At 40.0% G+C, this 24,261-nt stretch overlaps 2 protein-coding genes across 4 annotated transcripts; both read right to left on the bottom strand.

Moving 5' to 3' along the window:
• Nucleotides 1-689: 689 nt before the first annotated feature.
• On the bottom strand, nt 690-9,534 carry LOC148816887 (basement membrane-specific heparan sulfate proteoglycan core protein-like). Its single transcript, XM_088939637.1, has 8 exons — nt 9,295-9,534; nt 8,901-9,012; nt 6,770-7,902; nt 6,215-6,541; nt 5,325-5,573; nt 3,236-3,361; nt 1,906-1,937; nt 690-1,136 (listed from the first exon to the last, which is right to left on the bottom strand). The coding sequence occupies exons 3-8, from the start codon at nt 6,924-6,926 to the stop codon at nt 996-998; spliced, it is 1,032 nt and encodes a 343-aa protein (XP_088795763.1). The 5' UTR covers nt 6,927-7,902; nt 8,901-9,012; nt 9,295-9,534; the 3' UTR covers nt 690-995.
• Nucleotides 9,535-15,866: 6,332 nt separating this feature from the next.
• Nucleotides 15,867-24,170, bottom strand: LOC148816886 (hepatic and glial cell adhesion molecule-like). 3 transcript variants are annotated; one of them, XM_088939348.1, is made up of 9 exons: nt 23,802-24,170; nt 20,903-21,238; nt 20,277-20,540; nt 18,917-19,051; nt 18,797-18,821; nt 18,629-18,667; nt 18,286-18,324; nt 17,960-17,994; nt 15,867-17,245 (listed from the first exon to the last, which is right to left on the bottom strand). In XM_088939348.1, exons 1-8 carry the CDS (start codon nt 23,926-23,928, stop codon nt 17,979-17,981), a joined length of 981 nt encoding a protein of 326 aa, XP_088795474.1. In that variant the 5' UTR covers nt 23,929-24,170; the 3' UTR covers nt 15,867-17,245; nt 17,960-17,978. The 3 variants fall into 3 exon arrangements, with proteins under 3 accessions (XP_088795474.1, XP_088795473.1, XP_088795472.1); XM_088939347.1 differs by having other exon boundaries at nt 18,797-18,817; XM_088939346.1 differs by having other exon boundaries at nt 18,286-18,334; nt 18,630-18,667; nt 18,797-18,817.
• Nucleotides 24,171-24,261: the final 91 nt, after the last annotated feature.

Genomic DNA, 24,261 nt, shown 5'->3' with positions numbered 1-24,261 from the left:
CACTCACACCAGGGCCAGTTTTCCGAGAACCCAGCTGACATACCAGCATGTCTTTGAACCGGGGATGGAAACTAGCGCACCTTCAGGAAGCCCACACGGATACAGGGAGAACACGCAAACTCCACACAGACAGCACCCCAGGTTCAGAAAGGAGCCCAGGGACCCAGCGCTGGGAAGCGGCAATGTTAACCACTGGGCCACCATGTGCCACCATGCCACCCACAAAGGAAATCATATTAGATCAATAAGATACTATTTGCCAGTACCGAATGTGCCAGAAGGGCTGGATTGCCTCTACTCAATTGTAACCGCTTGTGTAATCTACGTTGTAATGGCAAAGCACTATAAAATTCTGAAAAAAAAGTAATGTACCTTTGTTGCAAATTCTGTCACAAGAAACCCGCGAGGTCATTTTTTTTGTCGTTTCGTATTCTGTCACAGCTAGGGTCCTAATCGATGTGGGAGCTATTTTTACACATGTTCCATGAAACAAAAGGGATTATTATTTCTTTTTACTACAGGAATTAGTAGCAGTAGAAGCAGTCCCCAAACCAAAATCCGTTTCTAACAAAATTCATCAGCAAGAGCCAATGGCTTTCTTCCATTTTCCCTGAATGAATTCATAACGTTTGACTGTTTCTTTATCACTAAATACTGTGTGCAGTGGTAAACCTATCAAGAACCATATAGTTTTGCATTTTTTATTTCGCTGTCTTAAGTACAGGTAATAAAAAGAATCAATAGGGCTAAGACATTTGACAGTAATTCTACTGTAAAATAACCAGTATATGGTACAAATGGAGACTGCTGAAAAAACAATAATGATGATAAAAATAATTCCAGCGGATTTCAAACCAGGAATTCCACCAAAAATAGAAAAAACATCCCAAATTCTTGAAAAACAGATGTGGAGTCCAGGTCTTCCATCATCAGTAGCAGTACAGTCTAGTGTATACAGACCAAGGCAGAGATTGGCAGTTCTGTCTGGGCTGGGCTCACACCCTGCCCTCAGAGTAGATAACGCAGGGGTCGGCAGGCGTGCACACGCTGGAGGCAGGAGGCTTCCTTCCACGGGCCTGAAAACTCAGCTCAGCATAGTGGACATCTGTGACCGTGTCACTCAGCGGGGACGGAGCCTGTCGGCGCACAGAGGGGGGGAAACTGATTAATAAAGGGTCTCCTCGTGGCTTTCCCATGAACATGAAGATAGGAACCGAAAAACACACAGAGCTAAAAGGGGAAATCATGAGCCAGTTCGCCAAACGTACTAAGTTTAAATAGACACAGGACCCCACTCTTTAAAGTGCTAAAGCGTTCCACAGTGTGGGTGCACAGCTGCTGTCGCCGCTATCTCAGTCACAGCTAAGGCGACTTGAGAAACAGTGCAGTGGCATTCCATCAGAAATTACTAATTGATCTGGTTGATGCCTTTATCCGAAGCTTCACACCAACAGTATCCTTCGAAGTTCCGCGCTCATACTGTATAACAGCAGGTATCTCACCCGGGGTTCGAACCCGCTACCGTCCAGTAATGTCAGAATCTAACCAGAGACACGCAGCCTCAACTGCTCAGTGACGTTCTTCTGCTCTTTTTGGATGCATTCTCCTCATCACATTTTAAAACTGTTTTATACCATTAGATACTGCACAACGTTTCTGTTTCTTCACTCATGCACTAGAAAGCAAATACCCTGTATAATGTTTCATCTGAGACAATCTGTAAAGTATAAGAATGATGTCCTAGAAATATGCTAAATTTTTGCTGTACTTTGTACTTGTGTGTAAAATTTGTAAGACAAACCTCTAGTAAACCCAGAGCCTTCAACTTGAATAGCCGAAAAGTTTCACTTTTCAGATTTCTACTACCATTAGTATAACAATATTCACAAAAATAATTAACATTACCATAGTTGTAGGATCCGTTCTCCTCTTGCATTCTGTTAAAAAAAATGTGGTCATTTTAATTTTCAAACAGATTTTGTACCGATATAAGAAAGCATAAAAAAAATAAAGGTAATGAATGCATCACTTTGGACTTCTAAATCCTGACTCCATGGGATTAAGCTCAGGAGGGATAACGACAGACAAAGCCAATATTCACCCAGCTGTTTCAAAATCAAATCATCACTGGCTTCTGCTATATGTATACTGTATGTATACTGTATGCTTTTGCAGGAACCCTCAAGACTCCTCGTCCTGTGACCAGCGGGCTGCCTCTTAACCAGGCAAGCTAAACCCAAACTATCCAACCAGAAAATACTCCAACATTCACAAAGCGTCTTGGATGTTCTTGGATCTCATTATTCCTTGCGAGCTTTGTTTTAAGCCATGCTTTTCAAAAGTATTCTAAAATAAACTTGTCATGGAGCTTCTGTATCGATTCCCAGTGTAACAGTATAATGCCACAAAACAAGTTTCCCTCATTTTAAAATATTGTCGGCACAATATTCTGCTGACAGTTAAATGGAGATACAGCAGTAAACCTACAGGGAAATTGTGGGCAATAAATAATATGTTGGACACTAAATACACACATATATGTAGATCAGGATACAGACAAGAATTGTCTCTAATTATTGTTTATGCATAAATGCAGTGCCATTACCCCATATCACTTAACAGATTATGCGATTTTTAACAAATAGATGTTTACCAATAACTACTTTTCGCAAACATTTTTTATCTTATCTGTTATGAGTTATATATCCAAAGCACATGCCCTGAGAAAAAAAAGCTAATATTTACTGAAGAGGAAATGTGGTACTCTGCTTATAATTGCTTGTGAATTGTTGGAACTTCTCATAAAGGTGTGAAATTAACCACAAGGTATTGCAAACAAACAAACAGTCAAGGTGAGAAAATCAAGAGGTTCCAAGGTACAAGAAGAGCAGCAAAATCATCTGTATTTTTTTCTTTTTTTAAAAGCTGTCAGACTGATCTAAAAAAATCATTTCTGAAGGAGGGGAGAGGAGTCAGTGGGATGGATGTTTTTCAAAGCTTTTGCAGAAAAGTTAATTGTGTACCCAGATTTGTAGAAATAACTATAAAGGGTGCAAGAGACTGCAAAAGTTAATTTGGAAGATTCAGAAAGAGGAGTAGAGAACTGTTGTAAGTGATATGTCGTGGAGAAATTTGATTTCAGTGCCCACTGCGGGCGGCTCCTCCCCGTGCTAACAGAACAGATTTCTCTTCAAGGCGCAAAAATAAAAGTACACAAAATCCTGACACGTCTTACCTGAGATCGTGCTATGATGTTTTAAGTGACAACACTTCTTGATTAGAAACCCCAGCACAACAAGTAGAAAGGCACTCACAATTATAGGTATGACGACAGAAATGAAATCATTTTCGCAGCTTGGAACTAAAAGATCAAAACACAGAACAAAAAAAAAATCAGCATGATTTTTACTAAATACATTTACACTATAGTGTAAATGGCACTAAAATAAAGTACTGGGGAAATGCTAGGAATAAAAGGGACGTATTCATTCATCGTGTTCACCCACTGTCTTTCTTGTCTGATGTGCTGATAAAAACTAATTTCTACTGTGAGTCAGCACGCTCAGTTCACAGGATTTTCCACATTACACGAAACTACATCTGTGATTCAGAAATGAAAGTCTTTATCGGAATGCTGCACATCCCAGGCCAGGAAAGAGTACTTGCCGATCAAAACAGAAAGGATCTATTAATGCACTGGATGTCTTCCTCCACAGAGGAGGCTAGAACTGGGATTGTATACCAGGCATGTCTGAGTTCTCATACAGTGACTATATTTCCTGATTAATCTACATTTCAATCATATCATTAATCATTATCAATGGTAACATAGATTATTAATTAACATTATTAAGTAATAATATTATTAATAGAAGTAATACAATAACAAATCTGTGTCCTTTAAACAGGTTGCCAAAACCAAACAAATGTATATAATTGCTATTGATGTTTTGTTAATATTTCTGTTTTATATACTGTGTAAAAGTGACCACCGATATTTACACAACATTTGTTCTCTGCATAACATGTTTGTATTGACATTTTCACTGCATACAAAATCTGCAAAGATACAAACGTTCTGTGAACTTCTATTTAACAAATAATGCACCTTTAGTGAGTGTCCATTGAGGTGCTGTTTGGAATAATTTGAAGTGTTTTGAGACAGCCACAGGAGTGGCACAAATGCACAAATGAAAAATAATAAATGCCAGTTTCCAGCTTCAACAGAAGCTTTAAGGAGAATTCTTCCTGCGTCGCAGCTCAGCGTGGACCGTGAGAATCTACATCTTGTGTGATAAGTTAGAAACATTGCAAATCATTCAGGACAAAACTCCAACTCAAAGACTTCATCCCACACCAAACTGAAAAATAAGCGTAAGATGTGCTGTCAATAATTTGCAACCACAGTAAAAATGGCTGTTTTTGTTCTCATCTTTTTTTCTTTTTTATCTTCTTGTCCATCCGTTTTTCACACTGTTCTGTTCAATACAGGGTCATGGGGAGCCAGGTCCCAAGAAGAAGGGTAGGATATTAGGATGGGATGATGATGATGATGATGATTATTATTAGTAGTAGTATGAGAAGTACTTAATGTTTATTGTCAAACTCATGTTTGGAAAAAAAATACTTGCATTTGAATGTTAAATGAAATCCCATTTCATTTTTATGGTACACCCTACAAAGGTTGAAAACATTTAGGCTTGAGAAGCTAATTTAAGTAAGAATGAAGCTGGATACTTTCCATATTTGTAGTTTTTAGAACCTACTGTACCTGAAGAAAATACAAAGGAAACATTTTGATCTCTTTCTTGTTTTGGGATAATGTGTCACTATATAGCACACCGAAAAAGGAGCCCCTCACACCACAGTGACTAAGAGTGCACTATCGGCACCTTTAATTGAAGTAATGACTCCATAAAGACGCTATTAAAAATGTTTTACTGTGTATTTGCTAAGTTTCGAAGCTGAAATTTACGTTGTTACATTACATTAATTAACTGGGGAAGGGGTTTCAAAAGCAACAAACGTTTTGGTTGACGTGGCATTACTTCGCAGTAATCCTGAAGTCAGTTACACAACTGATCAGCGTACATTTATTGTAGTAAATGCAAAATCGAAAATGGCATCTGTTGTCTCATCACTGTCATATCTATAATTATAAACATTTCCAGGCATTTTATCTCAGCTATTTAAAATCTGAAATAGATATCTAAATGTTGATATTGACATGGTGTAAAGCTTTCAATTACCTGTATAGATGAATAAAGGGTATCTGCTGGTGCGCCCCCCAGTCAGGACAGATCGTTCTGTGTGCTTGTCCTTACCTGTCAAGCGGTAGCTGTCTTGGTGGGAACTGTAGTTATCCCATGCCCAGCAAGTGTACCACCCACACGCCAAGGGCTCCAGGGCTGGGATAGACAGCACGGCCTGGCTGCTGTTGAAGTCGGGGGACTGCTCCTTCTGCCAGAAGACCTGGGGGCTCACCCCTCCAGACAGGACGCAGGTGAGATTGACGGGGCACCCCACAAGGGGAGGATGAGGAGAGACGGAGAACGAGCTCACTCGCACAGGCGCTGCACACAGAGGGGGACGAACTCAAAGTCAGTGGCCGGACCGCTGACTGCTGGCCGTGCTAAAACCTTCACCACCTCTGCAGGGTCTAAACCCGGTTTTCCTCCTAAGAAGACGGCGGCATTTTAAAGTCATCCAAGTGCACGCAAATACACTGAGGTGAAATTTTCAAAGACAAATCAAATGTTTCTAGCAATTGTCACAGAAGAGTTTCTCTTCTAATCATGCAAGTGCCATTTACTGTACCATGGCAAATAATGTAGATGAAACGGTACATCTACAGTGCAAGATTTAGTACTTTGTTTCATTTGTTTCCACTTGGAAAGCAACGAATTGCTTCTATAAATCTGCAATAAAACCAGTAGAAATGATCAATCTTCTAATTAATTCAATAAAAACACTCATAAGTTTGTTTTAATTAAATACCAGTGATCCTACTGTAGAGGATGTGATTGAACCAAAATAATGGAAAGGAGGAGGCTGAGGACGTGAATTAGTCTGAAAACCATTCATCATAGGAATTAACAGATTTAACAAGAAATGCTGGAAATAATACCTTGTCTGATACATTTTTAATGTTTTTTTTAATTAGTTTGACAATTCTGATAAAAGAAACACTTAAAGCCACACAATTCTGACTTACCGCTGACTGTCAAGTTAATCACTCTTTCATCATGATTGCCTTGCGCGTCAGTTACTATCATCGTGTAGATGCCGCTATCTGCCAGCGACAGGTTAGTCAATGAGAGGGAGCCGTTTTCCCACAGCCTTTCCACCCGATTACTGTAGACACCAGGATTCACCAGGCTACCCTCAACCAGCCTGTCGCGGGAAGAGTTTGCCTTCTCCACTACCCACTTGATTGATGAGCCAGGTGTGATGTTGTAGCTGACGGCCAGCAGTACGGACTCTCCAAGCAGGCCGTGTGCTCTGGTGTCCTTCGTTGCAGATCCAAGAGCACGCGTGACACCTGCATTGACAAAATACAGTAAAGTCAAAATACATTTGTCTGTTGGATATCTTTCCTTTTCAATGAACATTTTCATTCTTACAATTTAACCTGTTTTGGCCACACCTCAGGACGCACGACGTTTTTAAAACAATGTCTGCTCTGCATGAACACAAGTTCACACTGCACTGCAAAACTTAAGATGATCAATACTGCTTATTGGCTTTCAGAAAAAGAAGCGCTACTTACCGCCCACAGCAGCAAAGACAAGCCAACTCAGAGATACCGCCATGCTTCCTTGAATCAAGGGCGACCTTGAGTTGCGTTTGAATTTTGAGCTGTAGGATACATTCCTCCCCTCTTTCAGAGACTGACTCCTGAGCCACGTTTCAGGCCTTTTTTTCATTCTTCAGATGCAACTGGGCTCATCTTCACAATAAACAATGACTAACTTTGACAACAGGAAATTGCATACACCCAACAGCACAGAAAAGATTCTCGACTGTGGAAGGTGAGGAAAAAAATGTTTTGTAAGAAGCTGTCTGACGCATTTATGTAAAATGAAAAAAAGGCCTTAAATCAAAGGTAAAAATGGAAAGGAAACTGATCGAACAAAGATACCAGTGTTTGTGCCACCATGAAATATGAAACATGTTTTAAAGCCCTCTCTTTAGTCTTCTGAATGTAATTCCTTCATCAATAATAAAAAATGAAAATGTCCATTTAGATGTACCTGACAGATGTCCTACAGGTTTAACAATGATTGTAACAGTTATCCTGTTTTGCCAGTCCCCACTCTTGAACAATATATGCAGAAGACTTGAGAAACAAAACTTTTTCTTCTCATTTTACCAATATCTGGGATATAGCTTTTGTTCAACTTAGGGTTTTAAAAGGAAATTGTGACAAACTACTTGCTAACCCTTTCCTCAATAGTCCCAAACAGAAGAAAGCCCATCTCTTCAACAAATACTGGCACTGCCCCTCATGTTCACGACTGAGCATGCCGCAGGAGTAAGGGTGAGCCTTCCCAAATGTTTTTATTCTCAACATCGCATTTCATTAACACGTCATTTGATTTAGACTAGAGTGACCAAGTGTGACGGTTCAGCACCAAGTCTTTAATAGGAGTATCTATAGCAATAAAAGCACTGGACTAAACGGCCAAAACAAGAACTCGATAAAATATATTAGGAGCCCAGATCTATGTGTCCCAGTTGCAAGATGAACACATTCACAAAACTTTCAGCCTATTCATTTCACACTTCAAAGAGCAGAAATAACTCCCACTGCACCTACATACGCCACAGCCAACAACACAGGAACTGAAAATGTGGAGCTCTAGACATCTTCATCCTTCAACTTTCACGACTCTTTCTGTACTGAGAGAAAAGAACATGTTAAGAGTTTCTCTAAGAGATTCACTGAAGCAGATCGCAAAGACTGCCACTTAGCATTTTTTTAAGCATAGATTTATGAATTATGGTTCACGATATTAAAGGCAAATGAACTACATATTGCACTTCATTTTTACATTTGGCCCTGCATCACGTCACTGCTACTGTAAGTATGACTCAGACACGAATCTGGTGAGTTAGTACTTACTCCTTAGCTGGTGTTTTTTCTAGCTCATTATTCATAATAGCTCATATAGGAGCTAGAAATAATCTCCATTTACAGGAGAATTACATGCATTTCACATCACATTGCAACAGGAAGTGCTGTGAACAGAGATAAGATCCAGAGGTGTGAAAAACACTGAGCCCATATTTTCTATTCTTTGCACCTCCACAAAACCACAAGCTGACGAGGCGTTGTGAGATTATGCAAATGTGTGCATGTCCACTCGAAGAACAATGTCCATTCTTCTCCACAACAGACAGATAGGTTTAAACTACAGAGACTGTGGTGACGAGAACGTCTCACGCATCACGGTCAGCCATTGATCTAATCCTATCACTGCCATCATGAGAACGAGATCAAGGCTTAAGGAGACATGCGTTCAGACACCAACAGCTCTGAGCACAGCTCAGCGATGGAATGTGTCTGTTGTAGACAGGTGGGGATTATAAAAACTATAAAAAACCACTTGGGCCTAATTAGAAAGTGATGAAATGAACAATGGAAAGTTGCACTGGCTCTCATTTTGGAGCTTGGAAGTACAGCTGCCTCACAGCTCCTGGGGTGCCTTCAGTGCGGAGTTTATACGTTCTCTCCATGCTTGTGTGGGTTTTCACTGCCTCCCCAAAACATGCCAGCTCGCCTGCATCTGATTTATTCCAAATAGTCCCTTTCTGTGTGGCCCTACAATGGACTGCCATTGTGCCCAGGGCGAGTTCAGGCTTGTGCCCCAAGCCCTGCCTCTGGGTCTCTGGGTCACCTTGGCCCTCAGCAGGGCAGGGATTCTGCGAGAAGGAGTCAGGGGATATCACAGCACGAATGCCCATCACCGAGATGCCACGCTATGAAGGGAGTTTGTACCTCCAACGTTCCTGCAAATCAAATGAAGATAAAACAATTTTAAAAGGACAAATAATGGCATATGCATGTCACTGTTTTACCAAAAATGAACGATGGACTCAACAAAGCTTTAGGCTGTTAAGCACACATCGGATGATAACAAACGAGGAGAAATCTCATTTGCACAGCAGATGCAGCAAAGGAAATCGAAAATTACTCAGACAAAATTCCAAACTGAGTATCTGGCAGGTGACATTTAATGTAGACAGGGGCAGAGTGACATTTAGTGTACACAAGAGCTGAACAAGACGTACTATAAAAATAGAACGTGAAACTCTTGAAGAGCTTGAAGAAACTACTGCTGAAAAAGACTTGAAGATCTACGTTGACATTCTCCTCCCCTGGACTATGTGAGATAACAATGGAAAAGGCAGTCACAGTAGTAGGATATGCCAAGAAAAGATAAGAATTTAAATGAGCATATGATAAAATTGTACAATGCATTAGCAAGCCTTAATTTAGAATATTGTGTACCATTTTGGCTGCCACGCTACAAAAAAGTTACTGTTGTTCTGGAATTAGTCAACAAAGAGTAACAACATACAATCCTGGGTTTAAAGGAATGTCATAATCTAACAGGCTACAAAACGACATATCTTTAGTCACGAACAGAAAAGAGGAGACCTGATTTAAGTATCGAAAATCCCCTAATGCACTGGTAAAATCAGAAATAACCATGCAGCACGAACCAGAGAATACAGACGGAAACTACTCAGAATTGCATTTAAAGCTGAGAACAGGAGGAAGTTTTTTTTTACACAAAGGGTTGTGGGAGTCTGGAAAAAGCTGCCCAGCCTTATAGTTGAAGACGATATGCATCTGCTAAATGAAAGAAGTATGGTGAGATAATCAGATAAAGAAGTGTGTAGCAACCACAGAGTTGAAATAACCTGAACATCCTTCTCTTGTTTGCGTCCTTTGTAACGTTTTTAAATTATCATTAAAACTTAAGTTTTTTTAAGCCTTTATGTATTCCACTCATCATATTAACACTGCAACAACTAAGCTAATACAAAAAAAATAGCAAGAGCACACACTGTTCCTGCAAAAAAAAAATGTCTTCAGTATCATCTACTACTATCTAAACATCCTAACAAGAGCTGTTTTTGAATCATCTGAATTAAAACAAATCCATGGAATCAAGTTTTATCTAACATTATCTAGAATTAGAGGACTCTGGTGAAAAAACAGCCAAATGAGGGAGAATTCTAATGAGAACTGATGATTCTACATGATAATTGCTAAGTTCTTCCTTAGCAATAGGTATTAAAATTTTATGAAGCTGATGTGAGCCCCCTGTTCCAAAACCTGAAGGTTCATTGACCATCTTTCAAGGAAGCTGCAAAGGAAAGATATAAATGGGTTATAAACAAGTTTATTATTTTATGTACTTTACAGATATGGCCCTTTTAAGGTTGTATATCTGCTGGAATGTCCCTCAAAATTACTCAACATATTTTTTTTATATTACACTTTTGTACTCTGAAGGGAAACAAAAAACAAAGAAAGAACTGAACATCTATGCTCTTGTTTCATTTTACACAGCAAGACAAATTTTATGGTAGCGTTGTTCATGTCATCACTGCATGGAGAAGGTTATTAAAAAGCACAGTGAAGGCATTGTAAGGCGTTGTAAAAGCAAAGTTATTCAGGTAGCAAAAAAAATTCAAAAACACAGTAAAGTTCAAGAAAATGTAGGTAAGGTGTTTCAGTCACAACATCCTGAAAGAAAAAGGTCATCATGACGAAAAGTAAACATATAAATGAAGCCACAGGCAGCACATTTAAAAATAAGATAGTAGTGAAAGAGATGCAGAGAATTTTGACGGTGACCTTTCATGTAAAGCTGAGCTTGTACCTGATGTTCAGCTTAATGGAAAATGAAATGTTCATGAACTTGACTGTAGCAATAGTAGAGAGGGCATTAGACCACAGCAGCATGAAGTGCAGACACAGAAACAGCTACAGCACTATACTGGAACTAAACTGGAAGTGTGGTCATGATATTTAAGACATACTGTATGAAATTCCAGAAACCTCATCGGTAAACATCTGAAACAGATTTTCTAAACAACAGTGAGCATTTTCTTCATAACTTCAAGGATATTTCAAATTATCGCACGTCAGAAATCACAATTTGAGGGTATAATCACACATTGCTAGCTTGATCTAAAGTGCAGACATTGCACAATTCAGAAAACAGCTCAAGAAGAGTGTTCTGTCCTTTAAACCGGTTTTTGGCAGAGAGACTTGTGATGTCTCAGCAGTACGACTCAGATGATATAAAAATACTCAGAATGTTCCACTGCTGCAGGACTTCCCTCCTACATGGTAATATTGTGCAACACTGGAAACGTGCAGAGGTGAGAGGAGGACGTAGGTGCAGAGTATTACACAAAGACAAAGGACAAATCAACACTGCATTTCTCAGAATAAAAAAAACTATTGGGCAATATTAAGCTATGATGCAAAGCTGGATGCAAGACTAAGCAAAATGTTTGACCTGTGCTTTTGGAGTCCACTTGTTTTGATTCTGCTTTTCTTCCTGCAGAAAAAAAGCCATCTTAGCACACCGTAAAGGAGTACAGTGGCAATAACATGAAATAAATCTCTGGTGCAGAGGCAGCACCACCATGCTTAGAATGCTGCACATTCTGCTTTTGTGCCATTGCATAGCTCTTTAGAGATGTGTTCGATTCGCTGTCAACTATTTAGTTGCTGCTTTGTTCACTGGTGAACTGGGAAACTAAAATCAGGTTTGCTGTGGCCAGGCCAGTTTTCTGCAACTGTTCCCACTTGCTGCTGTTGATCTCCCAGTTTTTATATGGCAAGTGAATAGATAAACACTTCTGATCCACAGCAACATTTCTGGTTCGGAGAAAGGAAGAAAAAAGATCAGGCTGCAAACTGAGAAATCATAAATCATGATATTTTTTTGTCATTGTTTATGTATAATGTTTGATGCGTAGCACAGTAGTCTAAAGAGTAATAAATTAATTATCTGGTCAGAAGCCATGGGTGTTCACCGCTGTGTGAACAAGCTTTCGTGTGTCATGCCGGCTAGGTGTCATTAGTTTACTGTGACCAGCATTGCTACAGAAGCAGTGCCCTAGTCAAGGAGTGCTGTAGGGATTTGGGTGGGCTCCAGTTAGCCAGGGTATGTTAGCATTGCTGTATCTCAGAAATTACCTTTGAAATTTCAATGCTGTCAGTGAGAGCCTCATCACATCTCCTGATGGCACCATGAGCACCGCGAGACTCACAATTTGCACAATAGCATATAAGGTTTGATTGAATGCATCCCTTGCTGGACCAGTGGTGAATCCAAGCTGATTGGAATATACCAATTCCAAACGGATATACAGTACACATCATTTCATAGACATGTGTATACATTGCAATAGGACAAATATTGGGCAGGAAAAAAATTGCAAATGGTTTTCAGATAAATGTATAAAATGAATGTAGAGACAAATATACCACAGCACAGACTCAAAAATGCAAGACAGGAAAAAGCACCTTAGCTGACTGAAAATGCCCACAACAACGAAAACCTAAAGGCTTGTTGAACAGGTATGGCTTTAATTTTTACTGTAAACTGGAGTTTCCAGTTATACCAGGCTGCATTAGTGAATTGTGTTTTTCAATATCCCTGATTTTGTAAGTGTTTTTGAGGACTACACTAAAGTATCTCTTGGTTATTGCTGTTTTCATAAAATAATTTTAGTTTGGTGGACATATTTAAATAATTTCTAAACTAATCTTATTTTATGAGATTGCATCTGATATTCTTAATTATTCAAAAGTCAGGTTAAAGTCTGAGACAGGTTAGAAAAACACAGCTAAATCATTTCACAAGTTTTGTTGATCAGTCATTGCTGCTCACTAATGTCTGATGAGGATCATTCTTACCCTGCTCACAATGTTTTGCAAAGAAGAAAAAAGACAGAGTCCAAGGAAAAATCCAAAAAGCCAGGGACTGTCTCAGTCTGTCTCAGTGGGGCCACAGACAGGAGTCTTCTCCTAAAGAAGAAACAAAGAAACAATAAATAGTGCTACACAAAGCACGACAGATGACAAAGTCATGCACACTGGCAATGCAAACATTTAGGCATGCATGTAAAATCTTGTACACAAGCAAAGGAGAACATAAATAAATACAAAGACAGAAATAAAAAAATAATCTAAGGTACATTTAAACAAAGTGTCACACCTACTGACTCACTCATTCAAACAAAAAGGTGAATTTATGTGTAGAAAACACAACAAAACAGCTTTGTAAAATAACTTTGCTCTTTGCTGTGCTCTATATAAGCATATATTAACTACATATCCCATGCAGTTTTTAAGGCAGGAGCTGTAACTAATTGTATCCATTCTCCTTTCAAGTTCAGAGGAGTGAGGAATTAGTTCAAATAAAATAATAAATTTAGGCAAGGCAGTCTGATAAATTCTGGAATGCATCAACCATTAGTACCTATGCTTTTTAAAAGAGTTCCATGGGTATCTTTATAACTAAAATCCAGTTAAGGTCTCCACATACAGCACAGTGTCCCCTTTTGTCGATTTACGAAATTATGGTCCAAAAAATCTTCCTTCCATCTCTGACCTCACAGCTTTGTCAAAGGAACTACCGAACCAGGGATCTAACAGGGGGAGTGTGCAATTCACTGTGCGTTAAACCGTGGAACTTCTTGTGTGTCCAGATCTAAAGTCATTAATTGGCTTTAAAGGAAACTCAATTCTGCGAGTTCAGATAAGCTGATGATCTGATGAACCCTGTACCCTTGAACACAGTAGGATGGAAAGGAATGTGCTTAGTTAGAAAGCAGCTCAAATAATAACAGATTATTAACATATTAATGATATTATAAATAAAATGTATTAATGATTAATATTATCATATTATTATAATATTAATAATATAATAGACATCCATCCCTCCGGGGCTAAAACATTCTTGTAAATGTAAGGAATACAGAACACTTTCAAAGAAAAAAACGCAGACATTTGAATTTTAATCTAGAAATCTTGCCATACGACGTGTAATTTAATTTTAACTCCTTGCGGTTTTCAAGGCCATAAAACGTGAGGATTCAGTTTTCACACAACAGCTTTGTCCTCGCCGGCCGCAGAGCTCCGTGCAACACGATCTTTCAACGTGCAGTCAACCTGAATGCTGCTGCGAACAATAAAATGCCATTAAAAAAAAATGAACAGTGGCAAAACTGCAGCCATGAGGCTAATAACATGCCGCTGGAAAGCGTTCTTTAATAGTGTCCTGTGTTTTGCTTCAACAATGTTCTGCTCTTCAATCAAAGTATTCTGTTTTGTCAGAGGTTCATACCTGAGATGTATTTCTAGTCCTATGACTGGTTCGCCCGCTGACTGGTGGAAACCCAGAGACTCACCCACCTGTTTTCACCAGGCAGGACAGCAGCAGCAGCGCAGGCTGAGAGCAGGTTTCACTCGGTGACCTGGGCGCTCCTTTGCCCTGCAGTCTGTGCTGAGCCACGGAGACCATGCCCGCTGTCGCCGTGAGAGCGAGGTGCGTGGGGCCACACTTGTGTCTGAAGCTGCTGCTGTGTGGCAAAGCACAGGCTCCTTCCGACCGCAGATACAAGAGGTCAGACACCACAGATCGCTGGCGAGGAGCTTGAGCACCAAGTGCACCGAAAGAGATGGGAAAAAAAAAGCAACTGTCTTTTTCATGCTGCTGATGTGAACATGAATGTCACCTTCTGACAGCCATTTTCTTACTTGAGGAGAAAGGCACATCAGCTATCAACAGTTTTCCACGACTCGTAAGCGAGCTATTTTACCATGATTAAACATGCAATTTCAGGATGCTATATGCGGCTTGGAATAATCATAAAACAAAAACAATTAAACAAAACGACAAAAAGATTTTTGAAGTGTGTCCTGTGCAGATCTTGCTGTTTCTTTGTGATAACGTTGCTCAATAAGTGTTTTCTTAGTTCAGTACTGGAACTTTTAAGGCGGACATGTGGCGTATTATTCTCTCCAGAAATGCCCTTCGGAGTTGTTATTTGAGTATGTTTTTGGCACGATTCTGTGTATGGAGCAACTGGTGACTGGCTGGCCAAACCTGGGACATAAGATACAGGCGATTTAGGTAGAGACTCTTTCTCGTCTAGACAGACAGGAAAGTGGCTTGCTATCGTAAGGACTGAGTCTCCTGAGACCTCTGTGAAATTAAGTATTTAGCTATCGGTAGAGTTCAGATCTTCTTTGGAATAAGAGGAGCTTTTTCCTTACCAATGTTTTGCTAGCAGGGTGATGCCGGTGCTACAGAAACTGGGAAAGATCTCCTGAAACGGAGGTGAGTGTGTTACTTTTACCACCTCAGTAGATAGTCAGACGGAACTTTTCTCTTTTCCTGGGGAATTCACCGCTATACTGATAAAGAACCTAGGTGCAGCTATACCAGTGGGTCTTTAATACAGGTGTGTACTATGGTAAATCCAGAGAGTGGTGCATAATGCAGTTTATCTAATAGAGTCGAGCCTAGGTGTGGTGTCCAGTGCTGTAAATGTGTGGATTAAGCCAGCATTGTAGTATTAATCCAGCAGCTGTTAGTTTATGCGGTTTCCTTCTCAATGTAAATCCATGATGTTGTAATGTTTTTGTACCGAAAGTAAATCCATTGAGTTAACTTTCAGGGAAAGAGCCACAGGTTGCTAAGACATTGTTACACCCCAAACTGTCAGAAGTACATATTCTTAATTCTGCACCCACTTATTTAGATTTAGTTATCATCACGCAATGTCGGAAGAAATTAGGAAAAATAAATAACAGAACACCATGTTTAAAAAGTATTAGGTTTATGTATAAATATCTTACATTGTGATTATCACATTAATCTGTTTCACGTAATAACTAAAGAAGACATATCTACAAAGCTACAAATTATTCCCATAAAAAACATGCAATCCATGCTCCATAATCCATTTCTGAGCATTGTGAAATCACCTGTATTATACATAAGCCGTGTTTTCAGATAGAGTTTCTCATACAGTGAAATGGTCAAAGCTGTTACAATTTCCCTAGCTAGTCCTGCATAGCTGTTTAATCTAGTTTGGTTTCAACAGAAGTTTCAAAAATCCCGAAAACAAGACAAGAAAATAAGGAAAGATAACTAACAGTATCATACTACCCAGGGGCAAACAAGGATTGAACATTTGCTTTTCATGTAAACTGTTAAATAATAATACCACCAGCAAACAAGTTACGCATGAACAGGACAACATCCATCCCTTTATTTTCTAGCCTCTTTGTCCCACACAGGGTCGCAGGTGAGCAAGCAACAGGCACAAGGCAGGGTACAGCCTGGACAGGACATTGGTCCAGAGCTGGACACGCCCAGACACAAACGCTCTCACACCAGGGCTAATCTCCCCAGACGCCTCGTGTAAAACATACCATTTCAAACTATGTTAGCTAGCATACAGTACATGGGGTTATATGTTTTTGCAGAATTTGTTTCCATTTACTTCAGAGTGTTCAGAGCAAAGAGTGGAATACCAGCGTGTCTCCCTGCATTGTCATTGCAGGCTCGGTCCTGCCTTGCCCGTTGCCTTATACTGCAATTGGTCTGTGACATACAGTACACAGGGTGTGTGTCAGGTGCACAGTGCAATAAAATCACCAATTTCCCGTCAGGGGATTTGGATTTCCTGGGCAGAGTGTTGATCACAGCAATGTTTCCAAAGGGCACTGCAGTGTGGCAAATATCAGTAACAACAGTGGCCTCTTGTGCGTTATGGCAGCTTTGAAAGTCACGGTGCCCTTCTGCCATTTGCAGCAAACCACTGACTATACATGACATCAGAAATAGACGCGTAAGCCTCATCTGATGGCGTTTCCAAGCACCTCTCACGTGTATGTTGAGGGAAACAAGAACATTAATACAGGAGCCTGTGGATCTGTGCCATTCAGGGGTCCCTTTCCAGTCGCTTACTTCCTCGAGCAGTGGAGCTTCGCTCCAGTTTCACTGAAGCCTTCGGGTGCAGGCCATGTGGCAGTGTTGCTGTCCAGAGACGGCGCTGCTCCAGGAGCCGGTCCGATCGTTGAATAGCCGAGATCGTCGAGCTGCTGTCCGAGGGGCCTGGAGCGCTGCCGCTCGCTGCAGGGCATGAAGCCCAGGTAGACGTACTGCGCATGGAGCTCGGGGTCAGCTGCACCCTGCAGTGCAAAGAGACCACAGGGGTGCTCAAGGGGTCATCACCCGCTCTGCGCTTTCTCTGCACCCCCTGAGCCCTGACTCTGAGGTGCTATCGCAGGGCCAGGAGCATGCCAAGAACCTGTAAACATGCCTCTCGCTCTTTTCATCTTTTGACACTCTCCGAGCTTCACGGTGTCTGAACAGGTGGCACTGAGAAGCAACGCATCTGACACTGTCATCGCTGTGAGCCTGCGGGCGCAGGGCAACTTTCTCAAGCTGCTGCTGCTGCTGCTGCTGTGCGAAGAGCTGAGAGAGTCCTGCCAGATTAATGCCCACCCTGCCTGACACAGCTGCACATGAGCTCCATGGGGAATTCCTCCCAATGACACCCAAGCACACACACTAACGACACGCGGGCTCAGAGGGCTCCTCTACAGTTTGAGCCATCCGACAGCTCTAAAGCCCAGCGTTCTGCTTTATTGAATGAGCTCCTGGAATTTCTGTAGCTGGTGCTCACAGCTCATAGTAAATGACGGGTGATGTGACTGTGCAACAAATACGAAGTAACCACTGAACCAGTATGACTTCAAAACAAAATAAATTTAGCTGTAGTGTGTAATTTATGGGTGTCACTGTGAATGACCAAATTTGCTGCAGTCTTCAGGTAAAAAAGGACATAGTGTTATTTGTTAATAACTCCCATACGGGCTGAAATTTAATTAAGAGTTAATTACCTGCTCGTCAATCACTTCGTTAGAAACGTGTTCCTCTGTGAGGGGAAAAAATGGGAAATTTAACATGAATGATGAAAAACAGACTAGCAGGCATAAACAGAGCATCAATCTCTATTAAGCACAAAACGGTACTGATTGACAAACAACACCTAGATAATATTGCGCTTGTTTGCAGCAATAAATCTTCACAGGTTTATAACTGATGATCCTACTGCATCTCTGCAGGTGCTGATCAACAGGATGCAGGTGCTTTAATTTTTAATCTCTCTTTCAGCTGGAGTTAAATTACAAAATAATTTGATGTCATTCCCTGTGAGTGTTCCTACCCATCATCTCGAGCCCCTGGTTTTCTCTGAGCCTCCTCCCTGCAGAAACAGCAGCACAAAGACAACCAACATAAAGCACTCAAGCTTTGATTTAAAAAAACAGCACAGAATAAACTTCTATTGGATAAGGAAAACAAAAATAAAATAACATAGAACAAGTAAAAAAAAACTTTAAATCTCTTTAAAAATCAAACTGATCAACAGTTCCCTACTTTAAAAAACAGTCAAGCATAAAAAATTACCCATATTCTGAACATGTTCAGAGAGTTGTTATTTTTTTCATTAATGTGATACCAAAACATTTAAACAAATCATTCTGCCCCCCAGCTGTCTGTGCTCTTACCTCCTCTGCTTAGTTTGATTGAGTCTTTGTTCCAAAGATCTATAAGGAATTCAGAGTTTAAGGAAAGGACATTTACATTCCTGTGACAGATAAAAAAAACTACACATTTCTTACAAGCAGTTCTTGCAAATTGCAAACAGAAAAGGTGAAAATCCCAGTCTCTCTTACCTCTGAGCCAATGCAGTATTTCTACCTTGCCAAAAGAAAAAAAATCATTGTCAAACCAGAATCACTGACAAAAATGACACGGATTGAAACGTGGCGTCTGCAGAAGCTTGTGAGTCTTACCTTGGTGGAATTTTCTCACACAGAAGACAACAACACACAAACCCAACAAACAGAAGGATCCAGCTGCTATCGACAGGATAAATCTGGGCTGCAGGGCCACTCCTGAGGCTTGGGAACAGAATGGGAAGTTCTCACCTGAGAAGAGAAGAAAAATATTTCATTATTCTAGTTCAAGAATTTACTAAAGGCTAAGCAGAAGCGTGATTGCTCGGCGTTCTCTTCCTTTGGAAACAGGCTCTGAGGATTTTGCAGACAGCATCTGTACAATGGTACACTGAGGCAGGCACAAGGACAACCAGGAAACTCCAGAATTCAAAACTAATATGTTTACTTTTACAGAGTCTTCTATACCTGTCACAGAATCCCACAGTGGTTTTTGAAATTAAAAAAGAAAAAATAATTCTAATGAGTTATAATTATAGACCAAGTCAGGGCACTGTCAGAAAAATACACTCAGTAAAGCTGGAACAAAATAAATTGTGTCGTGAGTTTAAAAAGGGAATAAAGGGTTTCATCAGTTTACCTGATATCCAGAAGGGAGCTCTATGTGTAGAGTACACGCCAGCTCAGGACTCTGTCTTGAACTAACCTAAGTCAATCCCCCAGAATAGTCCACAGATCAGCTTTTTTATTACTGGGGCAAATTATTATTGAAAGAATACCTCTTGGAGCCTATGACAGTTCTAGAAATGATCAAAGTGGCATCACAATTAAAAGAAAATCACCGATAGGGGGGCCCTGCTAGGTAACATGTTCAGAAAGATGTGTGCAAGTAATCTCTAAGATCTAGGCTATGTTTGTCAAAATGTTTCTGGAAATCAAAAATAAAAAACTAAACAACAACGAATGACACTCCCTAAAGCCCTTAGATAAAGTAATAAAAAAAGACTTAAGCATTTAAATATAACATTATCCAAAAAAGTACCATAAAGAATCTGGGATTATTTTTAATGGCCATTTTACAAAGCATGCATTCTCAGTTTCTTACAGCCTTAACATACAGTACATGGGATGAGGCAGACGTAGACATCACGTGGCTTTTATTTATAAGAGTGATAGATCCTTCAAGGTTGAGTGAGTGTCCTTCAACGAGCATGGACTTCGCTTAAAAAGGTGATCCCATTTAGCAGAGGTGCAGTTTAGCTGATGTTCTCTATTGCTACAGTAGCTATGATGTGCCCTCTGTTCACATAAACTCAGCACTCTGCACTCTACTCTGAAGTAAACAGGATGAGAACAGGAACAGGAATGACCAGACTGATTTAGTGTCCATATTGTCCTCTTTGAAATAAATCAGGTTGTAGTGACACCTACAGGACATAGCAGCACATACCACAGCCTCCACCAGTGTGATGCTCACCAGTGAGCTGTATGCGAGCTTCTCTGCTCCTCAGGATGTTGGCTGCCACACAGCTGTAGGACACACAGTCCGCTGTCGTCAGGTTGCCGATCTGCAGAGACGTGTTCCTGTCACTCACAGAGTGCCGGCCGTCCTGGGGAAGGGCTCTGCCATCCCTCAGCCACCAATAGGGAGCCCCGGATCCGTCCGTGACCTGGCAAGTCAGGGTCAGCCCAGCCTGAGAGCTGGGCGAGGAAACTGAGATTCTGGGCTCTGAGAGGGGGGCTGCAGGGAGACAGAAACAGCTCTCAGCACAGGTTGACGTTATGTGGCAGAATGATTTTCTGACTTGAATAATACTTGCTTCTGGGTAAAAATAAGCAATACTCCGTAATGTGTCAAGGCAATTGAACAAGATACATAAAAGTTTACTTATAAATCCCATTAGTATGATTGCGTTTGTCTCTAATGGTCATGAAACAAATATACTACTTGAGACATACACCCAGTTTACAAAAAAAACATAAGGTATCACTAAAACAAAATATATCTTACTAATTGCACTTTTTTAATTATTTATCTCTGTAAAAATGTCTTGATGTTCTTCTATAAAACTGACAGAGAAAAATAAAAAAAGAAATACTTACGAATTATGGACAAACTCGTATTAATTCTAATCAGGTTTGAATTCTGTAGCTCCCAGGTGACCTCATAGAGACCCTCATCCTCGTCTGTCACATCCTTCAACACCAGAGTACTGTTATCAAAATAGTGCTGTATCCTTGTTTTGTACTGTCCAAAAATAATTGGGTCAGACTGGGAGATATGCATTAGAATATTGACTGCATTGCTCCCAGTCATATTGATCTTCTTCCAGGTCACAGAAGCAACTGGGTTATTCTGGGCATGGAGACGGACAGCAGTCAGAGCAGTAGTTGTGTGCAGTTCAGCATAAAACCTTTCTTGGAGAGGCAGGGTCCAGGCTGAAAAAGAGCACAGAGGTTAATTCAAGCAACCAGTCCAACTGTAGTCCTCAGAGCAGTTCTAGAGGTCACATTACAACTCCAATTCCAGGTCATGATAAAGCAGAAAGCACTCCTCCGCAGGAGGGAGGTCAGCTATTCACCGGAGCGTCAGCGTTCTGTGCTGAATGATTGACTGTGAGCGTCACACGCTGGTCTCAATGAACTTGGTAAATACCAGAATTCGGGCTCTAAGCAGATTTTTGGGGAGGGGAAGATTGAGGAAAACAAAAAGTTAACAGAAACTAAGTGGAGTGGAGATCCAGAATGTGGATTATTCAATTCCCTTGATGAACTGTGACTACACACTCGTTTAATACAAAACTGCATTTTGTTTTTCTGTGCCAATTATAAATCTAAAAACTTGCATGTCTTTGTACGAGTGAGCTGAACATCTGTTGACGTAGTTGCATATGATTCTCAGCTCGTGATTTCCTATGTTTATTTTAAATTTAAATTCCTACGTTTATTTTATTCCTTTGTTTATTTAAAAAATAATAATAATTTTTGGACAATTTAAAAGTATTACTGTTTTTCAAATATTAAGGTGTTTCACACGTAGAAATGTTTGATTCATTTTCACTCCAAGACGAAAATCTCCCAGTGCCTCATCACAAAGTTAACGCTAAGTGTGATGAACATACTAGTCAAGAAAAACATTTTCACACACAAATGTTTAAAGAACTAAAACGTATATCAGTCTGAACTGAGTATAAAGTGGCCAATTAAAATTGGGGAAAATAAAAGGGATAAGTAAAGCCTTTCTGTGTGAAAGAAATAAATGACCCAAGTTCAATTTCTTGTGCCACACAGCACATTGCCAACTTCCTAAAGTTCAGAAAGCTATTTATCCATATGTCCACAATATGAAAATGGCATCTATACTGTATATATTTAAAAAATGTAAAGAATTATTCTATTTTATGTGTGAACAACTTAAAAGCTTAACTAGAGAGTGCATGTTTAAAGTCATATTTTAATACACTTCGCTATAAATGACTGCATTTTTGTTTTTCTTTTTTGTTGGTTGTATTTGAATTTAAATTAAGCCATCATATTTGCTCTAAATGTACAATCTTAAAATGTTTACAACAGAGAAAAGTTAACAGCTTATTTAACTCTTGATGACAGACAAATTCCTGCCTAAGAATGAAATAAGCCTGTGCAATGTCTGTATTGCTGTATTGCTGAAACAAATACACCTTTCTGGTCAAAATGAGGAATTAAAACTACGTTGTGTAAATATCGGTATGGAGAAAAGCATGTCTTTCTCTTTGTACTACTGGAGTCTTCAGAAACAAGGCAGAGGCACTTGTTTCAGGAGAAAATTCCACAACAATTCAGGTCCAATTTTACGAGATCACTGTGCATTTTCACAACTGCCTGTATCATGTGGGAGAAGCTATTTTGAGTGATGCAAAACATTGAATAAAACAAGTAAAATGTTAAATAATTACAGTGGTTGTTATTTTTGGAGGTAACAAGGCACAAACGCTTTTCTAAATATGATAATTACGTAAGGTAGGCTATTTATTTCTATGTGGTACTGTATTCATATTACATTAAAATATAAGTGGGAGCTTTTCTTTCTAGCTTTCCCTCTTATTACTGAAAGCTGATAGCCAGCACACCAATATACTGCACATATCGAAGGACTGCTTCAAAATCCAATGACACTGACAGCTCAGATCAAGAAGTGTCATCTGGAAACTGTACAATCTTATATCGAGGGGCTGTGTTGGGAAATGGCAAAGAACTGTAGGGCAATTTCAGTGAAAACTCAAAATTTGATGACAGATTCCTAAATTTCAATCCTCAAAAAAACAGTGATTCATTGGGCAGCTGTAATAAGATGTTGAGCTAGCAAAAAAAAAATGATTTTGGTAATGTTAACAAATTCGAATCCACAAAAAAGACTGAAAGTAATGAGCATGAAAATAAAAAGAAAGGTGTGGAGGTGTATTTTCTTGTACAGGATTATATTACCTATTTAGAACGTAAAGGCTATCGACATGAAGCGAAATTTCCATATCTTTATATAGCAAATCACAAAGCTGGCAACTTCAGTACTCTGTGACAAAATACGCAGAGTGAGACATTATTTTGCAAGGCAAATTAAAAGATAAACTGAGCATTAGAAATTTTAGGTGTTTAATTTTGAAGATGATGGCTAACTTTCAAAACATGTTTGAAATGTTTTAGGGCGCAATCACACATTAACACATTCATGAAAGTATTCTGTGCACAGATAAAGGAGATAACAACCAATTAAAAAAAGAAAAGTTTTGAGGATACAAAATACGGCAATGGTATCCCACTAATTCTGATTTGACTTTAGTTAACATATTCTTAACGTTTATTGATTTTATCCTACAACGTTAATTTGGGGTTGTTTTTCCAAGTACCCTTAATCACTAATAATACGCTTTAGTTACAGTACTATATACTGTATGGTGCCTAATATGCTGAACTAACTTCTGATTGTCTCTACAGAAAACCCTGGAAGGTAGTTGAGTTGTCTGACCTGTTTTCCCCATGCAGGACAACAGCAGAGGCAGAAGCAGCAGCAGACAAGCTGGCTCAGGACAGTCCCTCTGCTGCAGCCTGCTCAGATGTCCCCCCCAGGCCTGCCGGACACCCCCCGAATCCATGGCAGAACCTAGCAGCTGGAGGGATGCGCGAGGCTCTTCAACGGAATCTGGCTCCTACATGAATCTCCAGTTCGTGACGCCCCGCTGAAAGCAACAGGCTGCAAAACCCGGTGAGACGCAGTTTTCCGCCTGCTGATTAAAAAACCACAGCACGCCGCAAACAGGAAGGAAAAGCAGTAAAGCGCTAGCGTTTTGAACTGAAAGATCAATGAAAAAATGCTGCCCATCTTTTTCCACACTATACCGCCTTCTGTCTGAAGGTCACCTTCTCAGTGGTGGCCTAAATTCAGAGAGGCTCTGGGTTGGCTCTTGTTTGAACACAGCAGACAAATA

Source organism: Atractosteus spatula, chromosome 22, assembly GCF_055471065.1.
Source record: "Atractosteus spatula isolate fAtrSpa1 chromosome 22, fAtrSpa1.hap1, whole genome shotgun sequence".
Classification (NCBI taxonomy): Eukaryota; Metazoa; Chordata; class Actinopteri; order Semionotiformes; family Lepisosteidae; genus Atractosteus; species Atractosteus spatula.
The sequence above is the reverse complement of the archived record's forward strand: the minus strand, read 5'-3'. Positions and strand labels throughout refer to the sequence as shown.

Coding starts and splice junctions, on each gene's coding strand:
- LOC148816886 (XM_088939346.1), bottom strand. CDS start 23,928: ATGGATTCGGGGGGTGTCCGGCAGGCCTGGGGGGGACATCTGAGCAGG. Junction 21,239..23,801: donor GTCCTGCATGGGGAAAACAG/GTCAGACAACTC, acceptor GCTCTTTTTCAG/CCTGGACCCTGCCTCTCCAA. Junction 18,335..18,629: donor CAATCAAACTAAGCAGAGGA/GGTAAGAGCACA, acceptor CTTTGTGCTGCT/GTTTCTGCAGGGAGGAGGCT.
- LOC148816887 (XM_088939637.1), bottom strand. CDS start 6,926: ATGAAAAAAAGGCCTGAAACGTGGCTCAGGAGTCAGTCTCTGAAAGAG. Junction 5,574..6,214: donor GATTAACTTGACAGTCAGCG/GTAAGTCAGAAT, acceptor CTCTGTGTGCAG/CGCCTGTGCGAGTGAGCTCG. Junction 1,938..3,235: donor ACATCATAGCACGATCTCAG/GTAAGACGTGTC, acceptor TTTTTTTAACAG/AATGCAAGAGGAGAACGGAT.